We start from the raw sequence: 21,583 nt of genomic DNA, 5'->3' as shown, positions 1-21,583 counted from the left end.
TTATTATTTGTGATTTAAGAAGCGTTCTAAACTACTCTGTCAAAGTCTCCAGCTTCCTTTGTCACCATACTACAGTAAGATCTTACTGTTTAAGGTATGAAATCAGGACAAATCCTTCTTTTGTGGTAACACCTTCAACAACAGAACTCTACTCATCACCAGCATCATGTCGAGAGAGCGAAGGTCATTGGAGTGGAGTTTTCCCTATAGAAACTGGAGAGAGCTGTCCAGTGAACCAGTACTATTACTCTGGTTTTGTGGCCATCCAAGCTCTCTTTGATTTCACCAAGATCAGGGTGGGTTTCTAACTTTCTTGCTGTTCACTCAATATATGAGATACTTGATCTGTATGGAATACGAATTTTTAAAATTATTGCTTTGTCCTAGAAATGGATCTCAGAATGTTAAATGTGAATTAATCTAACTGGAGTAGTAGAAGAAAGAGTAAATTTTCTCCATTTAAGTACTTTAAATGAGGAATACTCTTATTTATACAAAAAAATTAAAAGTTCAATAATTTATAAAGAAACATACTTATGCAGTTTATAATGTTTATTTGAGTGAAAAAGTTTAGTTACCTTGGCCTGGAATTGAACATGTGTCTCCTGTTATCCACACAAATGCTCTGTTTTACGTTCATCTACCATTTATCTTAGTGACAGCATACAGAAATCATTACCGAACCAATTCACATTTATCTTTAACTGACAGGACATTTATGACTGCTTACTTTTGTTTTCATTGTGCAGTTAATTTTATAGATAAAGAAAGTTAAAATTCTTACCAGTGAGTATAACATAGTTCATAAAAGTTTCAGTAAATTTATTTAATAGAATTTCTCTTTATTTTCAGTTGGACTCTGGTCAAATGGACATTGAAGTACCACACATCATGCTTGAACTGTTTCCAAAAGAGGCATACACTGGAGGTAAGTGGATATCAACATAAACAGATTGACTTCCTGATCTCTAGTTGAGTTACTTCCTCTTTGTATCTTAAGAAAGTTTAGAAATGCAAATCTAGCCAAATTGATTGTAAGGCTGAAAGTTATTTCCAAAAGTTAGGGGCCAGTATGTAAATAAATAAAAGATTAGAAGGTCAAATTATGCATTTCTCACCTTCCCATGCCTTTCCCATATCATCATTCTTTACTTGATAATCATGATGACACAGAGTGTACAAAAAGTCATTTGCAGTTAACCACTATCTGCCAGTGGTACATCATCACACTGCCAGTGTTGACAGGTTGTACAGTACTGCACAGTGATTTTTGAACTTACTGTACTTAGCCAAGGTGCAAATTATGGAGCTCCTCATATCACACTTTTTTCTCTTCGTCTGTTACACCCTGTTTTTTAATCCAAATGTTCTCATCAACATCTTGTTCTCTTTATTTATTTCATAATATTATTTCAGACTGGATGGTGGCATTCCGGGTTGTGATTCCACTCTATATGGTGATGGCACTATCACAGTTTATAACATATTTACTAATTCTTATTGTTGGGGAGAAAGAAAATAAAATCAAAGAAGGGATGAAGATAATGGGGTTGCGTGATTCTGTCTTCTGGTAAGTAAACTGTTGCTTTCTATTTTTTGCATACTTTGTTTATTCAGAATCAGCAAAACATATTTTTTTGTATTTCGAGTGCTTTACAGTTCTTGTCATAAAATACTTTCACATTAAATTGGTTAATAATGAAGAATGTGGGAAACAATATACTTTAGAATGAAGATACAAGCTGTATGCCAGTGAGATTTATGGTGAAGATGAAGATGTTGATGTTGGTCTTTTGTATTGTAACACCATGTTGACTTTTAGGCAGATACCACCATTTTAAAGGAAGATACTCCCTTCATCTTCAGGGCTGATAATGGAGGTAGTACATTCCTTCGAACTGTTGGCATATACCTACATGATATTATAATACAGGAGACTAACATTAACATATATACCAGTGATTCCAAATTATTTCTGCTGAGGCCCTGAACTAGCAACCAACTGCATTTGCTGACCCTCAGGCTCATTTTACAGGTACTTTTAAACTTTAAACAGTACTCAAATTTATTCTTTGCTGTTTGCATTCCTTATTAGCCTTATTCATTTTCTCAGATGAAAATCTGTTGCAAAACCACTCACAGTGCAGGAGTCTGAAATTATTTTTCTTGTATGTCAATAAGTATTCACCGTATCAAACAATGTTTGAAATAAAAGTTGTAGATTTCATTGAGATCTTTATTTCATTTTATGCACTAGTTATTTGTACAACAAGCTGTTTTTATCAGCCATATTTGTTTGTGCCATATAAAGAATATGTGCTCTTTAAAAACCAAAATTAAATTTGTGTGACAATGTTCACCAAATTTCATTGAATAATATCAAGTGGTTTGAGGGATGAAAATTTCAGGCAGAGACAAACTCCTCTGTATTCTTTGTGAATTCAGGCTTGTGAACTTAATTTGGGAACCACTATTATGTATGGTAATACTTTGTGTTATTAGGGCTTAAACCTGCCTGCTGTGTTTATTGCTTTTTTGTTCCATTGTGCTTATGTGTGTATGCACAGGTTGTCATGGTTTATCATCTACGGAGTATTTGTGCTGTTTCTGACCATCATCAGTTCGATCCTGCTGTTCACGCTGAGAGTCTTCCAGCACACCAATTTCCTGCTCATCTTCCTGTTAATCCTGCTGTACAGCCTCTCCATCATCATGTTTGGTTTCATGCTCACCCCCTTCTTCGACAAGGCGCGGGTAAGTTGACCTGCTTTACATAACTGCTTATAGCTAAAATGTTGTTCATTTTTTGACAGCTTCCTAGACTGTCATTTATACTTCATGTACCAAGTCATCATGTTAATCTGCTATGGTAAATAATTTCAGTGGTAGTGTTTGACAGATGAATTCATTAAGACTTCCATGTCACCTTAATTCATTAAGTTCTTCATGAACTTGCATCAGTTTGTTAGCATTAAATGCTATTTCTGAACCTATGTTGTTTCTGTCCTCTGGTCTTCTATTCTTCTTCCCAAGATATTTCCACTTTATGTCAGTCATATGATAGCCAGGCCTCTCCATCTATCTCTGTTCTCCTACAGCTCATCCTCCTCCTCCTTGCCCTCAGTTTCTTCTCATATTCTTCCTTCTATGTGACATCTTTTCTAACCTACTGCTCCCATCTTGATCTTCCTCTTCGCCTCCCTCTTTGGCTTTTCCTTTTACATTCACCACTTCCTTTGAGATTTTTTCTTCATTCTTTTTAAAACATGTCCATACCATCTTATTCTCTTATTTGTTAAATAGCCTTTAAAAGTGTTGTCCTGAAATTGTCTTTTATTTTATCACATCCTATATTTTCCCTCTAGTTTTTCTTTCTGTACCCCTTAAAATCCATTTCCAGGATATCATACACAAGTTGGTAAGGGGGAGTGTACAGCATGTACCATTGTATATTTCTTCTTCCTATGAGATAAAGAATTATTAAATTATTATATGACTATATTTATGCTTTTAATATGTTGTAGAAATCAGTTTATTGTTTCTACTTATTTCAGACTGCTGGAATTCTTGGAAACTTCGCAGTGAACATCATGAGTTTGCTGTACTTCATACAAGTATTTGTTGACGACTCAAGTTCTGTAGCCTTCTGGCTTGTTTCCCTCATCAGTTCAACAGGATTTGCTCTTGCCATGGATAAGGTAAACAGGACAGTACTTTACCTTCTCCTGACCATATTGGGACACTCCAATTTCAGGTTTTCCATCATCATTATTTCTATCACTACCACTACCAGACAATCAAACATCAATAACAACACTTTATGCAAATGCCTGAATGTGTGAGGGGGAATTGCCAGCGTGGGAATCCTTGCATACAGAATCTGATTTTATGTCATCACCCAGTCAGATAGGTGTCAGACAAGCCAGCCTACAGACAGGTCATTCAGCCCAGATAACTGTGGTGTTATTTTACACAATTCACAAAAGCTGAAGATCAAATTCTGGCAAATATGTTTAAATTTCTAAGTTTTTGTGAACATAATGTTGGACATTCTTTATATCACTTGAATATCAAGTATTTAAGGAAGAACTGTATCATGGAGATAGTAAAACATGTAACAATAAAGGTTTTATTGGTTTGCTTTTATGCCGACATTTTCATGTTATATTGACAAATGGGGTCCGCAGTGGCCGCGCGGTCTGAGGCGTGGGCCTTGTGCCGCTTGGTCGCTGGGACCGTTGGTTCGAATCCCACTCAAGCCATGGATGTTTGTCCACGTTTTTCTGTGTTGTGCTGTCCTGTGTACAGGTAGAGGCCTTGCGACGGGCCGATCCCTTGTCCAAGGAATCCTACCGAATGTCTATAGATTGAGCCAACGAAAAGTTGGGACCCACAGTGCTCAGGTCGTTCCCAGTTCCCCCAGTATATTAACAAATATAATTATTTCAGTATTCATATTGTACTGTAGCATGTCTCTTCTCTTCTCTCATTACCAGGCATTGGTGCTGGACTTGTCAGGGGATGGTGTGAGTTTTGACAATCTGTGGTCAGGCCCTGGGATTCCGTTTGGGGGCAGCTTAATCATGATATCATTGGATATTGTTCTATATGGTCTTCTTGCCTACTACTTGGACTGTGTTATTCCCAGTAAGTTATAACTTCATCTCTTTATTATTCATAAATAATACTTACTATTCTTACACCAGGTGATGCAAAAATTACATTTTAAGAAATGGTTAAAAAAGTTATTTTTATGTTCATATTATCCACTGTTTGAAGGTGTCATTTATTTATTTGTAGTTTATTTAATGACGCTTTTTCAGTAGCTCAGGCTATATAGCTTTGAACAAGAGGATGATAGTAAATAATGAATTGGAATGGATGTGAAAGGAAGTGGTTGTTGCCTAATTTAAGGTACTATCCCAGCATTTGCCTAGAGGGAGTAAAACCACAAAAACCCCTGTCAGGATAGCTGGTCTGCAGGTCGAGATTTGAACCCTGGAAAAGAGCCATTCATTAACCTGTGTTTCAAAGCACATTAGAAACTGTCTGTTCTACATACACTGCTGTTAAGACAAGATCCTGAAAATTCCTGAAATCACATACATAAGAAGAAGCATAAGAAATGAGTGTGTCACACTTATTTCAACTTATTTTGAAAGGTTTGAATGCATCAGTGAATTTTTATTATCTGTCATTATTTTCAGGCTAACGGTTTGTCTTAAATACTTCTGGCTTGGTTTTCAGGTGAACATGGTACCAAGAGATCACCATGGTTTTGTTTCACTCCTAGATTTTGGTGCTCTAAGAAATCTGCTCCACGAGTAAGTTGACAATACAATTTTATAGTCTGTATGAATTCATAGTAACTGATGCTAAATAAAGTGTTATAGTTACAATTATTTACAATTGTTTTTTCATTAATATTTATATGGTATCATTTTTAACAAAATTACTTTATTTTACCTAACTTGTCGGGCGCCATAAACTCCAGATCAGAAGGATCAGTGCTTTTAAGTGAAATGTCTCATGCTTAGCATGGTAAGAGTTAACAGAACTAAGGAATTTCACCAACATGCTCCAGACTTGTGGAATTAAAATTTCATAAGGATATTTTGATGGCCATTGTATTTTAGTGTTTCTAAGTGGAAATATTTCTGATTAAAACCTTTTCTTCTTACAAACGGTAGTGTTTACAGGTATTTACAAGTATTGGTAAGTTTGTAAGCAGAAGAACAATTTGAAGTTCATATTTAATATTCCAGTATTTAACAGTTAGTGAATTGCAGATGTTAATGTAAAATTTCATATAGGATTTTGTCTTAAGAGGAAAGGCTTTCATGTATATATAATTATTGTTTTTCTATTTTGTCAGATTCCATCTGTAAATGGTGAGTCAAGTATATTCAATGCTGGTGAAGAATCAAACCGAGATGTTGAACCTGTTGCACGGGAAATGAAAGGCCGGGAAGCCATAAACATAGTGGATCTTTATAAGACATTCCATGCATGCAGGAGGCCTGAAGTCAAAGCTGTTAATGGTGGGTTGAACAAAGCTGCTGCATAGCGTAAGTTCAATAACAGAAACCAGAAGGTTTCTTTAAAATATTGTAGCTCTTGAATTCTGAGCTTTTGTGTTCAAATCATGCTCACAATAATCTTCTTTATGTGTGCTCATATTTTTGAATGACTGGGTCTAGATTCCCAGTCATCTGATTTGAGTAATTGCTGTTGTGACCTGCATGATACAGACAATATTTAACTTGTAATTAAAACATTTCAGGTATCAACTTAACAATTTATGAAGGTCAGATTACAGCAATACTTGGCCACAATGGGGCAGGAAAGACTACACTTTTCAACATTCTAACAGGACTTACAGCACCATCTGCAGGAACAGCCTTTGTATTTGGGTATGATATTAGGTAAGTAATTACATGTCCTTAAAACATCTGTGAAGGTAAGAAGGATTCTAAATTGCAGATATGCAAAGTAGGTAATTTTTAATTCCATATAAAATCACAAGACCAAATCCTTACGGTCATTGATATTAGCCCTGTATTGAGCTTGTTAGGTATGTGGTTTGAACCCAGCAGAACAACTCTCCATTGTGACTGTGATTCAAATTCTTACCATTATTATTTGTATTATTATTCCTTTTGATATTAACAGACTTTGTGGCTCAACTGGTGAAGTGTTGTGTATGAATAATAAAAATAATAATTTTTTCAAGGTGACAGTATTATTACATTATTTGAATTTTAAATGCATGATTGTAGTGTCTGATACTTTTCGCTACTGTCGTTATTAGGGATCCGAATGACATGCACACAATCCGTCAAATGACTGGTGTATGTCCTCAGCATGACATCTTGTTTGATCTGCTGACACCTCGTGAACATCTAGAATTCTTTGCAGCTGTTCGGGTGAGTCAGAAACAGTTTACTCATAAACAGAAAAAGTAGTGTCAAAGACCAGGTTTGTTTTTGAACCTACATTTTTATTTTAAGCTTCATATGTGTGACTCCACTTATAGGAATTATCAGATTTAGTCTACTTCCTTCAATGCATGTGCATGAATCAGTCACAGTCTGTATCAAAAAGCTTAACTTTGTGAGCTTTTTTATGTTGGAAGTAGAAGTTGAATGAATCCATTTCTTGTAGAGTTAGAATGTCAAATAATAATCTTCAACAGAATTTAAATGGTTAAATAGATATGGTTGACTTCAATAATTGATTCAGAACCAACACACCTTTTGTTATGGCTTCAAGAATAAAACCAAAGGTTGTACAAGAAGTTATTCCTTTGTCCAAACACTGTGCCTTTAAGACACATGTAGGTAGTTGACATGAAGTTTTATGAATTTTTAATCTCAGCACTGGTGACCTGCTTTTTGCTCCACTAATTTTACTCCCATTCAAATAACTGCTGATATTTGTGATTGTTACAGGGGATACGTTCCTCCTTGATTGAGTCTGAAGTGTCCAAGACATTGCGTGATATTGACCTTGTTGACAAAGCCAATACCTTTGCCAAGCATTTAAGTGGTGGACAGAAGAGGAAACTTTCAGTTGGCATTGCTGTTATTGGGGATCCTAGGGTTTGTAGCAATGCTCTCTTAAGATAATTAATTTACATAATGAAAGCTTCATTATAAGAATCAGTGTAATATTATTATCTTATAATTGTTTTGTTTTACCAAGTAGTCCCTTATCTAAAATGTTGTCTGCTGTTTTCTTTAAAGGAAAATACCTTTCATCATGGTTTCAGTAAGGTATTTACATTTTACGTATGTGATTTTATAGTCTGATTCTGTTTGTTGAGAATATTGATGTGCTTTCGCTGACATAACATACAGGTCAGAACCATTCTAACATTGAACAATGACTCAACAGGACTCACAGAAGTCAGATTTTCAACAAACTTAAAAATGAAATACAATGGAATATGTACTATTTGTCTAACTTTTATTGAATTCTCTTTTCATAATGATTGTTAGGTAATTTTCTGGTTTTAAAACTCAGAAGGTTCAAGTACATGGCATTCTAGCATTTGGTGGACAGGTAGTTTGATCCTTATCTGCTGTGCATCATGGTTTGTGCTCAGTCCAACACCATTACTGTATCATACTGTTGAACTATTAATGTCTGAATTTAAATCTCTCCAGTAGCCCTATAGTATGGGCTTAAATCTGTGATTCCCATAAAATAAATATGGTAAGTGACAGTGGAAAGTAAAAAGATAGAAAATATCCAAAACAAATGTCACTAGTTTTTTATCTTTGCATAAACTATTGATTCATAAAACAGTTGTTTGTAGTAGTGAATAAATGTGATTACAGATTATTATCTTGGATGAGCCAACAGCTGGTGTTGATCCATACTCTCGGAGACACATGTGGTCTGTTTTACAAAATAGAAGGCATGGGAAGGTATAGTATAATTTAAAGAATAATAAAACAATAATTTTTTCAAATTTATTTTGCACAATCATGCAAAAAATTGCTACTAAAGTGTGAGTAACTTAAGGTTGATAAAAGAGGGTACTGCATTATGAAGAAATGTATTGCTGTGTAATTGGTTAAGGTAAGTAGATGAAGATGTATAATTATGAGGGGCATTTGAAAAGTAATGGGAATGCTGCAGTGGTACAGTGCTACATACTGGCATCAGCAGGAAACAACTTTTATGTGAGAGACTAAATTAAATTGTATTTTGTCAGCTTGTTTCTGTGAGTGTACACTCAGTGTTAAGTATACAGTATGAAGCATTAGGAGTTATAAGAAATTGTCCTAAAAACATATTCACTAAGCATGAGCAGCATTGCTTCATCATTATCCAGGTTGCAAAAGGTGAAACATGCATCAGTGTCACAAACAATTATAAGAAACCTGCAGACAAGAAGCTCTGTCATACTATGCTATGGCAAGGTGTGTGTGCGTGTGTATTTTCCGACTATCTAACTTTAAATGTATGCACTCATCTTGCCATGGTGTGGTATGACAAAGTTTCTAATCCACAGGATCTTCTGAAATCCTTTGAGACAGTGATATGCATTTTGCCTTGAACAACCTGAATTTTGATGAAGCAATGGTGCTTTTGGTTTCTGAACAGCATTTTTGGGCAGTTTAACATGACATCTAATGCTCCACATTACTGTATTGCAGTAGGCTGACTTATGCAGCACAGTTCAGTCTCTCATACAAACAAAAGCTGTTTCCTAATACAAAGCTGCCATTCATTTTCAAATGCTCTATGTATAAACCTGTAGAGTGAAATGTAAGCAGCAGTCCAAGAAGACACTGGAAAGAGAATTCTGAGGCTGGTAATGCATTGCCTAATGCATGAATACAAAATAAAAATGGGCTATTTCAAATGCTTTAAGTAGCCACTATTGATGACCGAGGTAATTTGCGTTATTATGTTTATACCAATAATTTCTGAACTCCTTCACTTTAAGACTTGATAATCAATTTCAGGTAATTCTGCTTACAACTCATTTTATGGATGAAGCAGACATTCTTGCAGATCGCAAGGCTGTGGTTTCAAGAGGTCGCCTTCGGTGTTGTGGTTCTTCGCTGTTTTTAAAAAACAAATTTGGCATTGGTTATCATCTAACGTAAGTACTCATATATCTGTAAGATATTTTTGAGAGTTCTTATGATCTGTATTTAGAAGTAGTGCATTCACTACAGCAACATGTATGTAATATGTGGACTTGCAGAGTGAGGCTTGTAAATTTTGTCTTTTGGAATAAGTTATCTGTTACAATATTGTTATTGGAGGTTTCATAATGAAAGTAATTGAAATGTAGATGTTTAAGGAACAATTATTACTGTATTGAACAAAATAGCTGTAGAAAGTGAATCAGTGAAATTATGTGAGAGATGCTAGTAACAAAGCCTGGCATAATTTTTTCCAGACATGTTGAAAACATCAATATATAAAGACGTAGTGAGCTGCTGTCCAGTTATAGTTCTGTATATGCAAGTCACTTTAATCTCCTTGATTTAAGGACCCAAATATGCCTATCTATAAAAGAATATTTGAATTCAATTTTGTGACTGACAAGCTCCTGCTTTCCTTTGTCCCCTTGTTTCTGACATTACTTATGTGTACCAGTGGCTGAGAAGATTTGTTGAAAGCACCTTACTTTATTACAGACTTGTACTGGAGGGTGTAGCTAGGGAACATGCTATCACACGTCTTGTGAGTAGTCATGTTGCTAAAGCAGAGAAGGCTCGCCGGCATGGGAGAGAACTTAGCTTCATCTTGCCACACAATGCTGTAGACAACTTTGCACCACTCTTCTCAGCAATTGAAAATGAGATCAACACCAGGGCAAGCCGTTTGGGTATAAGCAGTTACGGTGTTTCCATGACGACATTAGAAGAGGTGCGAAACAATACACAGAACCTTATGAATTTAATACTATCCAGGTCATTTATCTTAGCTTATTATAGGACTACCAAGAGACAATGTTCGTATGTTGTATATTTAATATTTAATGAAGTGAGAAAACAGAAAATAAATTCCTTCAAAAGCATCCTTCCATTCAGTTTTAGCATTCCCTTAATTGCTGTATCAGTCTGCAATAATCTTTCTGATAAGAACTTGATTTTAAGTTAAAGATAATTATTTTTCTGTAATATGGAAGCTCCCATGTGTCAGACCTGATTACTTAGTAGCATTTTCTTGTCATTCACTTCAAGTCTGGTGATTCTTACAGGTTTTTCTTCATTTGGAACGGGATGAAGAGACAGATGGAACAATGGACAACCTGTCAAAGAAGATGGTGCGTAATCGTGCATTGAGCCGCTCTCTGTCCCTTCAGAGTAAGAGCACATCATACCAGAGTCTCCAGAATGAAGGTGCAGTCATCACAACTACCATGGGGCCTGCAGGAGATGTGCCCGGGAAAGGTAGAGGCAGGTTTCAAGCCTACATCAAATTTTGTTCATTGTTTTGATGTCTTCCTCTGTGGTATTCATAAGTATCAGTAGGAACACTGGTTGGTTTCTAAAGAGGATTCTATTAAGAACGGAATGGCACAACCCCCACCATTTTATTAGTACATATGTGCTGCCTTTACAGTTTAATTTATTTGAATATTAGCATTATTTGAATGCACTTGCTCTGAGTCTGACAATAATTGTTTGATAAATGTTGAGAACTGGAGGGAAGTATAATGTAGACTGAAGATCATAACAAAGTACTTTGGTCCTGACAACTGAAATTACAACTTAAATTGTGTGGCAGTGTGAAACTTTGTCTCAGACCCAAAGGCTGGAATTGAGGGTGTGTGAGAACAGACTTGAGGAAAGTATTTGGTTGTAAGTAAGAGGTAGTGACAGAAGAAAATTATACAACAAGGAGCTTTTATAATACATATATTTCACAAAGTATTAGGGAGATCAAATCAAACAGAATGAGATGGGTGGGGGCATGTAGGACATAAAGAAATACATACAACATTTCAGTCTGAAAAAGTGAATGGAACAAACCTAGGTATAGATGGGAGGATAACATTAAGGTGGCTCTCAAAAAGAAGTAGTGCATGAGATTCGCAAACTGGATCCATCTGGCTCAGGATAGTTTTCGGTGTCAGACTCCTGTGAACATAATATTGAGCTGTTTGGTTCCACAGGAAGAACATTTTTTGACTAGGTGAATGATTACACAGGGCAACAATTTTTCACTTTCTTCCAGTAACATGGACAATTTTCAGTGTTCTTTACTAATTTGGGGGCGCTAATTTCAAATATGACCTTGAAAAACACCTAAAACGTAAGATTTCTTTGATACCATAACTTTTACTTTTTCTCGTTTCCATATACAGTTCAAAGTCTAGCCTACTACTAATGTCATTTTTATGGGTTTATTTACAAAGTTTAATCCTTAATCTATTCATCTGGGTTGAGTAAACAATAAAAACATAGTTGAAAACAAATATGAAATCATTAAAAAAATTTAAGTGAAATTTTACACACAAAAATGAGAGCAAAAGACAAAAAGTCTGCTGCGAGTCTATTTTTTCTTTCTTTTGTGCGGTGTAGTGTCTTCCTTCTGCAAAAACCAGCAATAGTCTCCCATCATAGCTGGGTCCCACCTCCCCTGGTAGCGTTCTTCCATAGTCTGAATATCTTGGTGGAATCTCTCCCCTTGCTCATCACTTACGTCGCCCAAGTTCCCTGGGAAGAAGTCCAGGTGTGAATGAAGAAAATGGATCTTCAATGACATTCTACATCCCAAATTCTTGTAATTTTGCAAAATGTTCTCCACTAAAAGCTGGTAGTTTTCCTAAATACAGAAACTCTAGCACTTTCAGCTCACTGTGAGCCTCAGGATTGTATGTAGGATCAGAGACTACAGTTTCTACAGTTTCCCTTTTGTCAGAGCTCTCATCATCGTTATCTGGTGCATTCTTCCATTCAGATGGTGGCTTAGGTACTGGTAAGTTTTCACCATGTGTAACTGACCGAAGAGCTGATGGCACATTTGGATATTCTATCTTACCTTTCTTCTTCTCGGAAAAGCCTCCTGTTTTGTTAAGACAAAAATAAGTCTTCCAGGTGACTTGTAGGTTCGCACCAAATCATTGGAACAGTGAACTGCATGCACTTGTTTCCTTTTAACCATTCAACATACAACATACGTGTGGAGCCCACTTCTTGTCCTGATCACCGACATGACAACTAAAGTAATAATAATATGCAGTTTTGAATGGTTTTGTCATTGAACGGCACTGAGACTTGATAATAAACTGTCCACACACGTAACAAAACTTATCTGGCGAATTAACACAAGAACGGCGACAGGAATTCTGCATTTTGAACACCAACGAAACAAAACAATGAAACCATGTGCTTAAACGTCAAAACTCACACTTAAAGTGAGGTTATGGGAGACTGTCAGAGTAGCCAACCTGCAAAAAATATCCCTATGGACTCAAGAAATTCACTCATTTGGTAGACGTTAAGACAAAATAACACAAAAATGGTACGTGATGGAAAATTTTGAAGGCCATATTTGAATCTAGCGCAAAAATACAATATGAAACACATATTTTCATCCATGTTACCGAAACATTGTTGACCAGTGTTATTAGTTTCTCAAGGATTCAGCTCCATGGAGTCAAGCAGTGGTTTTACGCATTTTGTTTAAGCTTTTATTTTTCTAAATTGGTATAACAGCAAGCCACACATCGTGTTGCATTATTTGGAAGCAATCAGTTTAATGTATATTCTGTCCTGCATTATTTTGTGTTATATGATGTGATATTCTATAATTTTGTGTTTTTTAATATAAGTATGTATACATGTGTAAAAGTAAAGTTTGTCCCGCTATGTGCCAAGTAGGCGCTTGGGGTGAGAGGAGGTATAGCTCCTCCCTTTCTTGACCTCGGCACTAGATGGGGGTGAGTGGTCAGCATCACGCCCCGGCCGGCTTTACCCCCGGAAAAGGACCCCCGGTACCCATTGTAGAGGAGGCTGGGTGGGCCGCAGAGCCGGTCTAGACGCAGAGACTAGAGGAAAAATCCTCTGCCCCCGTCGGGGATCGAACACCGGTTGTTCAGCCCATAGCTAGTCACTATACTGACTGAGCTATCCCGGCTCATTTGCACATGTGTACATACTTATATAAAAAAAACAATATTATAGAATATCACATCATATCATATAACACAAAATAATGCAGGACAGAATATACATAAAACTGATTGCTTCCAAATACTGCAACATGATGTGTGGCTTGCTGTTATACCAGTTTAGAAAAATAAAAGCTTAAACAAAATGCATAAAACCACTTTTTTGTTTAAGCTTTTATTTTTATACATGTGTACACATATAATTATAATCAGACTGAAGTGTGTTGCAGTCTAGATGCATATTGTTCAACTATAACTTCCAGGTATAGGACCTGGGGAGACACAAATTGATGGTGTCATCAACCAAACAAATGATCATCCAGTGACTGGACTAGGGTTCAGTTCAACAGAAGTGCATCCAAACAACTGGCAGACATTAGTAGCACTTCTCAGGTTACGAGTGTTGCGCATGTTCCGGGATATTCAAAAGCTATACTTCATGATTGTCCTACCCCTGGGATTTGCTGCATTTGGCCTGTACGTCCACAGTATCCAGTCAACAGACCCCAAGATGAAGTCACTGACACTTAATAGAGGTGACCAAAAATTGTTTATGTACATATAAAGTGAAACACTATTAATTATTCTGTTTTTCTGAAAATTCCATTTTTTCTCATGTTCTTACTCTAAACAATTTATTTTAATAATCTGTTTCTTATATTGGGTATATCTTGTAATTTTGAAACTTTCCCCCCCCCCCCCCCCCCCCCATCCTTGCAAATCCTAGTTTCCCTCTCTGTTACCAATAATTCATTGATGTTTATTTCCCTGCCACTATTTTCATTTTTATCTATAAAATTTCATATTTGTTGTGTACTTTTCTCTTTCTTTCTTTATTTTGTTCAGTATTTATTCTGATTTCTTTCTAAATCCCATTCCTTCAGTGATGTCTCAGTCTATTCATTTCAGATTTTTTTATTTAATTTCACTTCTCTGTTACCTAAATTTTTCTTTTCTGTCTGGTTCCTTCCTTTTTTTACTATATCTGTTTTTGCTCTTGCTATGTTTGTGTATGCACTTTCTCGTTTAATATATATATGTACCACATTCTCTCTACTTCAGAACTGCTTTTCTTTTCATCAGTCATGCACACGAGCAATATCATCAGTGCAAAGTAACATATTTAACTGTTATAGCATTATTTAAGAAGATGGCTGTCTTCTGGGTTGCTGTGCCATGTACTCTGGTACAATTTTACCAGTGTTTCAAAGATCCTTGCTGCCTCCACAGTCAGGATAATGATGGAGGCAGCAAAGAGCTCTGAAACGTTCGTAAACTTCTAGCAGACTTAGTGTTGTGAAAACATCAAATTATTTAAAAAAATTCATTCTGAATAAAAGTTCACAGTTTCAAGCACCTTATAATAGGTGTTTACGTTTTCAATAGAAAAGAGTGAAAGGCAAAAATAAGTAAATTACACCAAATTATACTGGGCATTTTCAATTGTTTGAGGTGTATGCAGTGTAGGCCTAGATGATGTTATTAGAGTTGGCTGGTCTATTCTGTTTGTCCAGTGATTGCTTGGCAGTTGAAGGGTTAAGTATTTAGTTTTGATAAAATAAAATTAGGGGCCCGCAGTGGCCGCGCGGTCGGAGGCGTGGGTCTTGTGCCGCTTGGTCGCAGGGACCGTGGGTTCGAATCCCACTCAAGCCATGGTTGTTTTTCTGTGTTGTGTTGTCCTGGGTACAGGTAGAGGCCTTGCGACGGGCCGATCCCTCGTCCAAGGAGTCCTACTGAATGTCCATAGATCAAGCCAACTGAAAAAAGTTGGGGACCTGTAAAGGGTACCGGAAAATGTACAAACATTGTTAAACCGGAAAAAGAAGAAGAAAGAAGAATAACATAAAATTTTTGTTTTGCAGACACATACAAGAGTGACACAAGACTTGCATTCCATAATGCAACATCAGAATCTCTTGATGAGTTTGTGCAGTATCTTAAGGACAGTGGATCATCATCTGTTGATCTGTACAATGGAAACTTTTCTCTCCTTCTTGATTTGGCTCCACATATGGCTGCATTTAATGTAAATGTGTGGGAAATGCCTGAAATTAGCATTACTACTATTTACAATGACACAGCACAACACTCATTGCCCATCATCATCAACCTCCTCAGTAATGCTTTCTACAGGTTAGAAAACTGTTGACATGATATTCTTGTCTTATTTTTTTTAACAGATAGGCAATTTAATGTTTGAACCAATATCAAATTCTTCTTTCCAGCATCTGATTGGTCTTCCTCTTACACTTTACCGTGTAGGATATGTCATCTTCTTTATATTATAATCTCTTTAGCTATGTTACTAGCCGTAAGTACCTCGCATATTTACATGCTGAAGTGTATTTAATTAACTGAGTATCTCATGGATTAGAGTTCTTCTTGAGAAGCTAATAATTTAAGTGCTGAGCTAGTCAAGAAATCAATACCTTTCATTAAATCAGAAGATTTATCATCATTTCACAACCATTATTTCACCTGACAGTGGCTTTGTTATTTGAATGAGTAACTAGTAGTGGTCATTGGTGTGGGTAATGCGTATTTTAATGTTTGACTGCTATGTGACTGAGATGAGGTCTGAGGATGAGGTCATAAATTTTCTAAGTGCAACAGAATGGCCTATAAAAATAAATTGAAAGGGGTAAGAAAACTTTACCGTGGTATACCTCTATTTATAGTACCCTGCTCAGAATTAAAAACACTGTGCTGACTTGAAATCTGTTTTCCCTCTAACTGAGATGAACCAATGAGAAAACACCTTATTTCAGATACATTATTAATCACCAAGTTTCAATTTTACACTCCGTGACTCGTTAAAGAAAATCTGCTTTCAGTTTGGAATAGCACTTCATATGAGAAGTCATATGTAACTCCATGAATTCATTTGTTTTATTCATTGTCTATAGTATACATACGAATAAAATTAAGAAAAATTAAGTAAAATCTCAAGAAATATTTTCATTGTAAAGGTAGTATACACCACTAAATTAAGTAAGATATAGTGTGGTTTATTGATAATGGAACAGACTATTTGATAAGATTCAGCTACAGCTATCCTTTTAATTGTTATCTTGCAGGATGCTCATGTCTAAAACTACATTGGAGTATGAGCCTATTGTGGTGAAGACACATCCATTTCAGCAGACTTCGCAGCCAGAGGAATTCAATATGGGCACATTTTCATCTGCTATCTTCATTGGCATGATTTTTGTCCTAGTCCCTGTCTGCCTGGCTGTTGATATGGTGTATGATCGAGAGGTGAATGTTTTAAGTATTTATCATGCGTAAATAATATTAATTTTACCCATTGTTTTCCTATATATGAAAATAGGTCTGTTCCTGTAATAAAGTTTTGTGAAGATCTTAAATGTCATGAATGCTTATAAGTCTTGCTTCATACTTGCAAATTCTGTGGTCAACATTTTGTTCTGAAGACCAGTTATCTTGACTGAGGGTTTTTTGTGTTTTCCTCATTTTGTCCAGGTATGTTCTTGGATAGTACATTAAATTAGGTTGTGACCACTTCTTTGTAAATATTTCAAATTCATTGATCATGCTGTTATCGATCTAATACAGTCTGATCTACTTGACAGCATTGTTAAATAAACTTGAAATAAATTTCTAGGAGAATATTTGGACCTAGAAGACATAAACTGCCCAAGGAATTGAAGAAATTCCACAACAGCAACTTCCTATTATATGGTATTGGAAGGAGGAATTGGGCTTATATTTGTATTAAAATCATGTTGTGCTTCCATTAAAGAATTGCAAGAAACTGTGTGTGTTTATTTGTGGATTATAAAACAATTGATAATACATTCTATTACTTGATATTCACTGTAGGGTTTCTTATTTTCTCCTCATCTAATTATGTATCTTGGCACTAGGTGAATTTTCACTCGTACACTCTGGATGCTTTACTAATGCATAGAACCCTAACCTATTAGATTCCAAGGCTTGGTGAGTGCCACATCCAGTTTGGCCATTGTGGCAAGGAAATCATCTTTGACCTGTGGGGAATTAAAGTTTTCCAGCCCATAGCTCCTTTTTAATAACAAAGCTATTCTAGCTGCAAGATTTAAGTGGCTGTAAGGATTTTAGGGTGGAAATTAAATTGACAGTTTATTTGGGTAATTCTGAAGTAGATGGATGATGATGTGGAAGGAAATTGGGAATGTACAAAATAAAATGCAAATAACTTTTTTGTGTGTTGCAAAATTTTAATCCACTGTATGATGTTCTGTTAAAATTCATGCATGAATTAATTAAAATTATTCTTCTTTCACAGATAAAAGCTAAAAACCAGCTGCGGGTGAATGGGCTGTCTTTCTTCATGTACTTCATCACTTACTTCATGGTGCTTGCTGGATTGATGTTGTTCATATGCATAGCACTACTAACATTAATATTTGTATTTGATCTGCCATCGCTGCAGGAGCCTCCTGCATTTTGTACCATGGGATTGCTCATCATACTCTACTGTCCTGCTTCTATCTTGTTTATCACCTGTTTCTCCTATATTTTTGACAAGATGGACTCAGCACAGTCCATACTTCCTAACATTGTTACATTCCTTGGTCTCATTCCTTTTCTGCTGGTTATGTTCCTTGATATGTTAAGAATAGGTAAGTGTCAAATATTCAAAATGGCATCAGTTATGGGACTTCATCCAAAAGTTGATGTTCTTAAAATGGTGAAGATGTTGATTGTGGTCTCCTGAGTTTTATAGTCTTGTGAGTGGTTACCAACATTTCAGAGGAATGTGTTACTTCCATCCTCATTCTACCCTGAATATGGAAGTGGTTTGTTCATCCAAAATATTGGTAACCACCTACAGGGTCATAACCTATAAGACCAGAATCAGCTTCATGATTGTTGATTATGAACTACTAAAATTACATGTTGACAGTATGACAGACTGGCATGTTATGATGTACCACAAAGGGCTTTGGACTTGGAATCATAATTTTACCTGTTGTTTTATATGTATGTGAAATTTGGTCTGTCTTCCTAACGAAATTGGAGAGTGATTCCTGAAGATACAGAAATGTAACATACATGTACAGGATACAAATTAGAATTTAGTTTTGCAATTTATTTTATACAAAGAACTACTGGGATTACATATGACCAGAAGTATAATAGAAATCTGGTTATTGTGATAGCTTTACAGATTTATATGTTTTTTGAAGTTATATAAATAATAAAAAAAAAGATATTAATGATCTTGTTATTGATGTCAGGTGGACGGGCAGCTATGGCACTGCATGTGGTATTCTCCCTGCTCAATACCATGTACATACCCTATGCAGTGGTGTACTTTGTGGACAGAGTTCACCTGATGTGCCGTGTCAACTTGGCCTGCACAAATCTCACATTTGCTGACTACTTCACTGATGAAATTATCGTCATGCTAGTTGGCATCCTGCTCCATATCCCCATTTGGTTCTTTGTTCTGCTTATACTTGACATCAAAAAGTCTGGAGGACGGGCTAGTGATGTCTTCAAATATTTCTTGGTAATGATCTTCCAAACTTGAAAAATATTTTTAACCTTTAGGTACTGTGCAGGATAATATTTTTTCATATGTAAGATCAGTACTATGTTTCAAACAGGAAAAGTGAGTGCATGCAGATGTGGTGGTGGTGGTGGGGGTGGGGTGGGGGGTGGGGGTGGTCATACTTGTTAAATATTTTAATGAAAAATTAATCTCTAAAATATAAAAATGGCAAATAAAAGTTTATTCTTGCACCAATCTGTGTTTTTTTTATTCATTTTAGTGATGTATTTGTAATTTTCTTTTTCTGCATTTTATAAAAGGAAAGGCAGTATAAATATAATGTTGTTTACCACCAAAAATTTAGCCCTGTATTTACTAGCTATGATAGAAAGAATGCAATTAACATTGTCAAAAAAGAAATCAGTGCCATCAAATAATAATGAGTTTGTTTTCAAACTAATTTATGAACCCTTTAGCCACTTATAACCAAATTTGATAGAAAAAGGTATATAAAATAAAATGATAACTAATTTTATGTCCTCCAATCTTACAATAAGAAACTGATTAGGGAATAAGAACAAAATTATTTTGCAGCAAGTTTAAGTGGAATAAAGAGTAAGACATTTATACCACCCTTGCCATATAACTCAAAATTAGGGGTGGGGGAGAGAGAGGAACAGTAACAATTTTTGCAACAATGTTCTGCTCTAACTTTGGACAAATAAATTCAATTTGGATTTGTTTTACGTTAAGGAAAATAAATTAGCTGTTTTAAAAGTAGTACTTCAAGTACTGTCTTGAGTATGGAGATTATAGGATTAAATTATTGTTTTATTACAAGCTTCAGCATAAACAGTAACAGTCCTATTATCTTAAATTCTAAATATAGAAAATACATTTAATAACATACTAAATTATTTATTTTTTAGATTTAGTACATTACCGTATTTCCCACTTCTAGAAAAAGATGGTTAGTTAAAATAACCAAGGGATCTTTCAGAACTGTTCATATGACACTGTCAATAATATAAATGTTACTTGCCACACATTCCAGCATTCCAAATTAAATACACTTTCAGTAATGTAATATTTTAATAGGATGTAATCTTTATCTGAAGAATACTTGTTTTCAGCCAAACAGCAATAAGACTGTGGATGAGGTGGAGAACAGTGATGTTGGAGAGCATGAGGATAATGATGTCAGGACAGAACGACAGAAGGTTGCTGATGTCTTATCAAATAGGCGTACAAACCCTCCTGTTGTTGTAGTGCAGGTAATTTATGATGATTTAGAAACACACACATAAATGTAAAATAGTCATCTCTTCTAGTCTTATGGATTAAGCAACTTGATGCTAGTACAGCCTCAGAAACCTCTTTCCTGCACCTCCTTGGTTCTTATCTTATAATCTGTCCCATCAGACTTAAGACTTTGCTATTCTTGGTCACATGTTTTTACCCTCTGTTTATATGCTCTTTCTAGCTCTTCCTATATGTAGTAATATCTTCTTTTATAACCAATTTTGTTTCATACAGGCTGTATACCTTCTTCAGTACTATTATTTTGAAACTTTCTATCATTTATGCCAGTTCCTTTCTCTTTTTTTCCTTATGTCATAACTGTATTGAATTGCTGGTTTAAACAGCATTTTTAAAATACATACTTTGCTAATATTTGCCATTTATTCCACATTTTATTTAATATTTTCGAAGTGGACAGTTTGAAACTTAAATTATTGTGTTACATTTAAGTTTCTTTAGATGTTTTGGAAGCCAGAATATTTTCACTTCATCTGATCTTGTTATTACTTAAACGCTGCACGGTTATTTAAACATAAATTAAACATATCAGTAACAACTAATGACAGTGCACGCCGGAATATTGAATGCTTATATAACATTGGTTTACCCAAAAGGAAAGCACAATATTTTCTATCACAGTAGCACAACAAGGACGTTTATCCCAAACAGCAGTTATGCAAGCAAAAACCACTAATTATGAATATATGTTAATTTTAGAACATTGGTTCTTTTGCCCGTATCAGTGAATAAAAATTACTGTATCTTTATTTAAACACACATATGAACAATCAAGAAATTACTGGCTATGAGTAATTATCCATATTTAATTTTGTTAAATCATGTTTAGTCAGCAATAGAAGTACATAAATGGTAGCTTCTAAGTGTATTAAAATCAGTAGAACCTATTTATATTATTTTAATATCAGCAGGGTATCAGAAGGAGGCCATGAATGCTTCTTCCCCATTTATTTGCAGCTCATAATACATAATAGTCTTGTCAATTTATACTAAACAACCTCTGAAGATGATACATCCTCATTAATAACCTACAGACTTAACAACCTAATCCAAAGCCCTAGTTTAAGGATGATCAGGTTTATGGGGTAGGTTTTAGGATCGTAATTGTTAACATT

General features: G+C 35.4%; 1 protein-coding gene and 1 long non-coding RNA gene across 6 annotated transcripts in view; one reads left to right on the top strand and one right to left on the bottom strand.

Moving 5' to 3' along the window:
- The window catches only part of LOC110830630 (cholesterol transporter ABCA5), a 47,869-nt gene that overhangs the window by 13,475 nt on the left and 12,811 nt on the right, over positions 1-21,583 (top strand). For 4 of the 5 annotated variants that reach the window (XM_087356517.1, XM_087356514.1, XM_087356515.1 and 1 more), the window contains exons 5-25: positions 95-296; positions 853-928; positions 1,417-1,570; positions 2,568-2,754; positions 3,555-3,698; positions 4,497-4,647; positions 5,248-5,324; positions 5,876-6,041; positions 6,284-6,425; positions 6,812-6,926; positions 7,452-7,601; positions 8,343-8,432; positions 9,480-9,619; positions 10,164-10,395; positions 10,730-10,928; positions 13,912-14,184; positions 15,511-15,781; positions 16,726-16,906; positions 17,937-18,273; positions 18,892-19,166; positions 20,282-20,422. In XM_087356517.1, the coding sequence (XP_087212643.1) occupies positions 95-296; positions 853-928; positions 1,417-1,570; positions 2,568-2,754; positions 3,555-3,698; positions 4,497-4,647; positions 5,248-5,324; positions 5,876-6,041; positions 6,284-6,425; positions 6,812-6,926; positions 7,452-7,601; positions 8,343-8,432; positions 9,480-9,619; positions 10,164-10,395; positions 10,730-10,928; positions 13,912-14,184; positions 15,511-15,781; positions 16,726-16,906; positions 17,937-18,273; positions 18,892-19,166; positions 20,282-20,422 (3,703 nt within the window). The remainder of the gene's footprint in view (positions 1-94; positions 297-852; positions 929-1,416; positions 1,571-2,567; positions 2,755-3,554; positions 3,699-4,496; positions 4,648-5,247; positions 5,325-5,875; positions 6,042-6,283; positions 6,426-6,811; positions 6,927-7,451; positions 7,602-8,342; positions 8,433-9,479; positions 9,620-10,163; positions 10,396-10,729; positions 10,929-13,911; positions 14,185-15,510; positions 15,782-16,725; positions 16,907-17,936; positions 18,274-18,891; positions 19,167-20,281; positions 20,423-21,583) is intronic. The other variant, XM_087356518.1, reaches the window with a different exon arrangement.
- Positions 11,376-13,123, bottom strand: LOC147872469 (uncharacterized). The gene is made up of 2 exons (XR_015537284.1): positions 12,517-13,123; positions 11,376-12,191 (listed from the first exon to the last, which is right to left on the bottom strand). It is a non-coding gene; the product is annotated as an uncharacterized LOC147872469 (long non-coding RNA).

This window comes from Zootermopsis nevadensis, unplaced genomic scaffold, assembly GCF_977971745.1.
Source record: "Zootermopsis nevadensis isolate Lab colony 2312 unplaced genomic scaffold, Znev_1.0 Znev_ptg000027l, whole genome shotgun sequence".
In the NCBI taxonomy this organism is placed as follows: domain Eukaryota; kingdom Metazoa; phylum Arthropoda; class Insecta; order Blattodea; family Termopsidae; genus Zootermopsis; species Zootermopsis nevadensis.
This window is presented reverse-complemented; position numbering and strand designations above follow the sequence as displayed.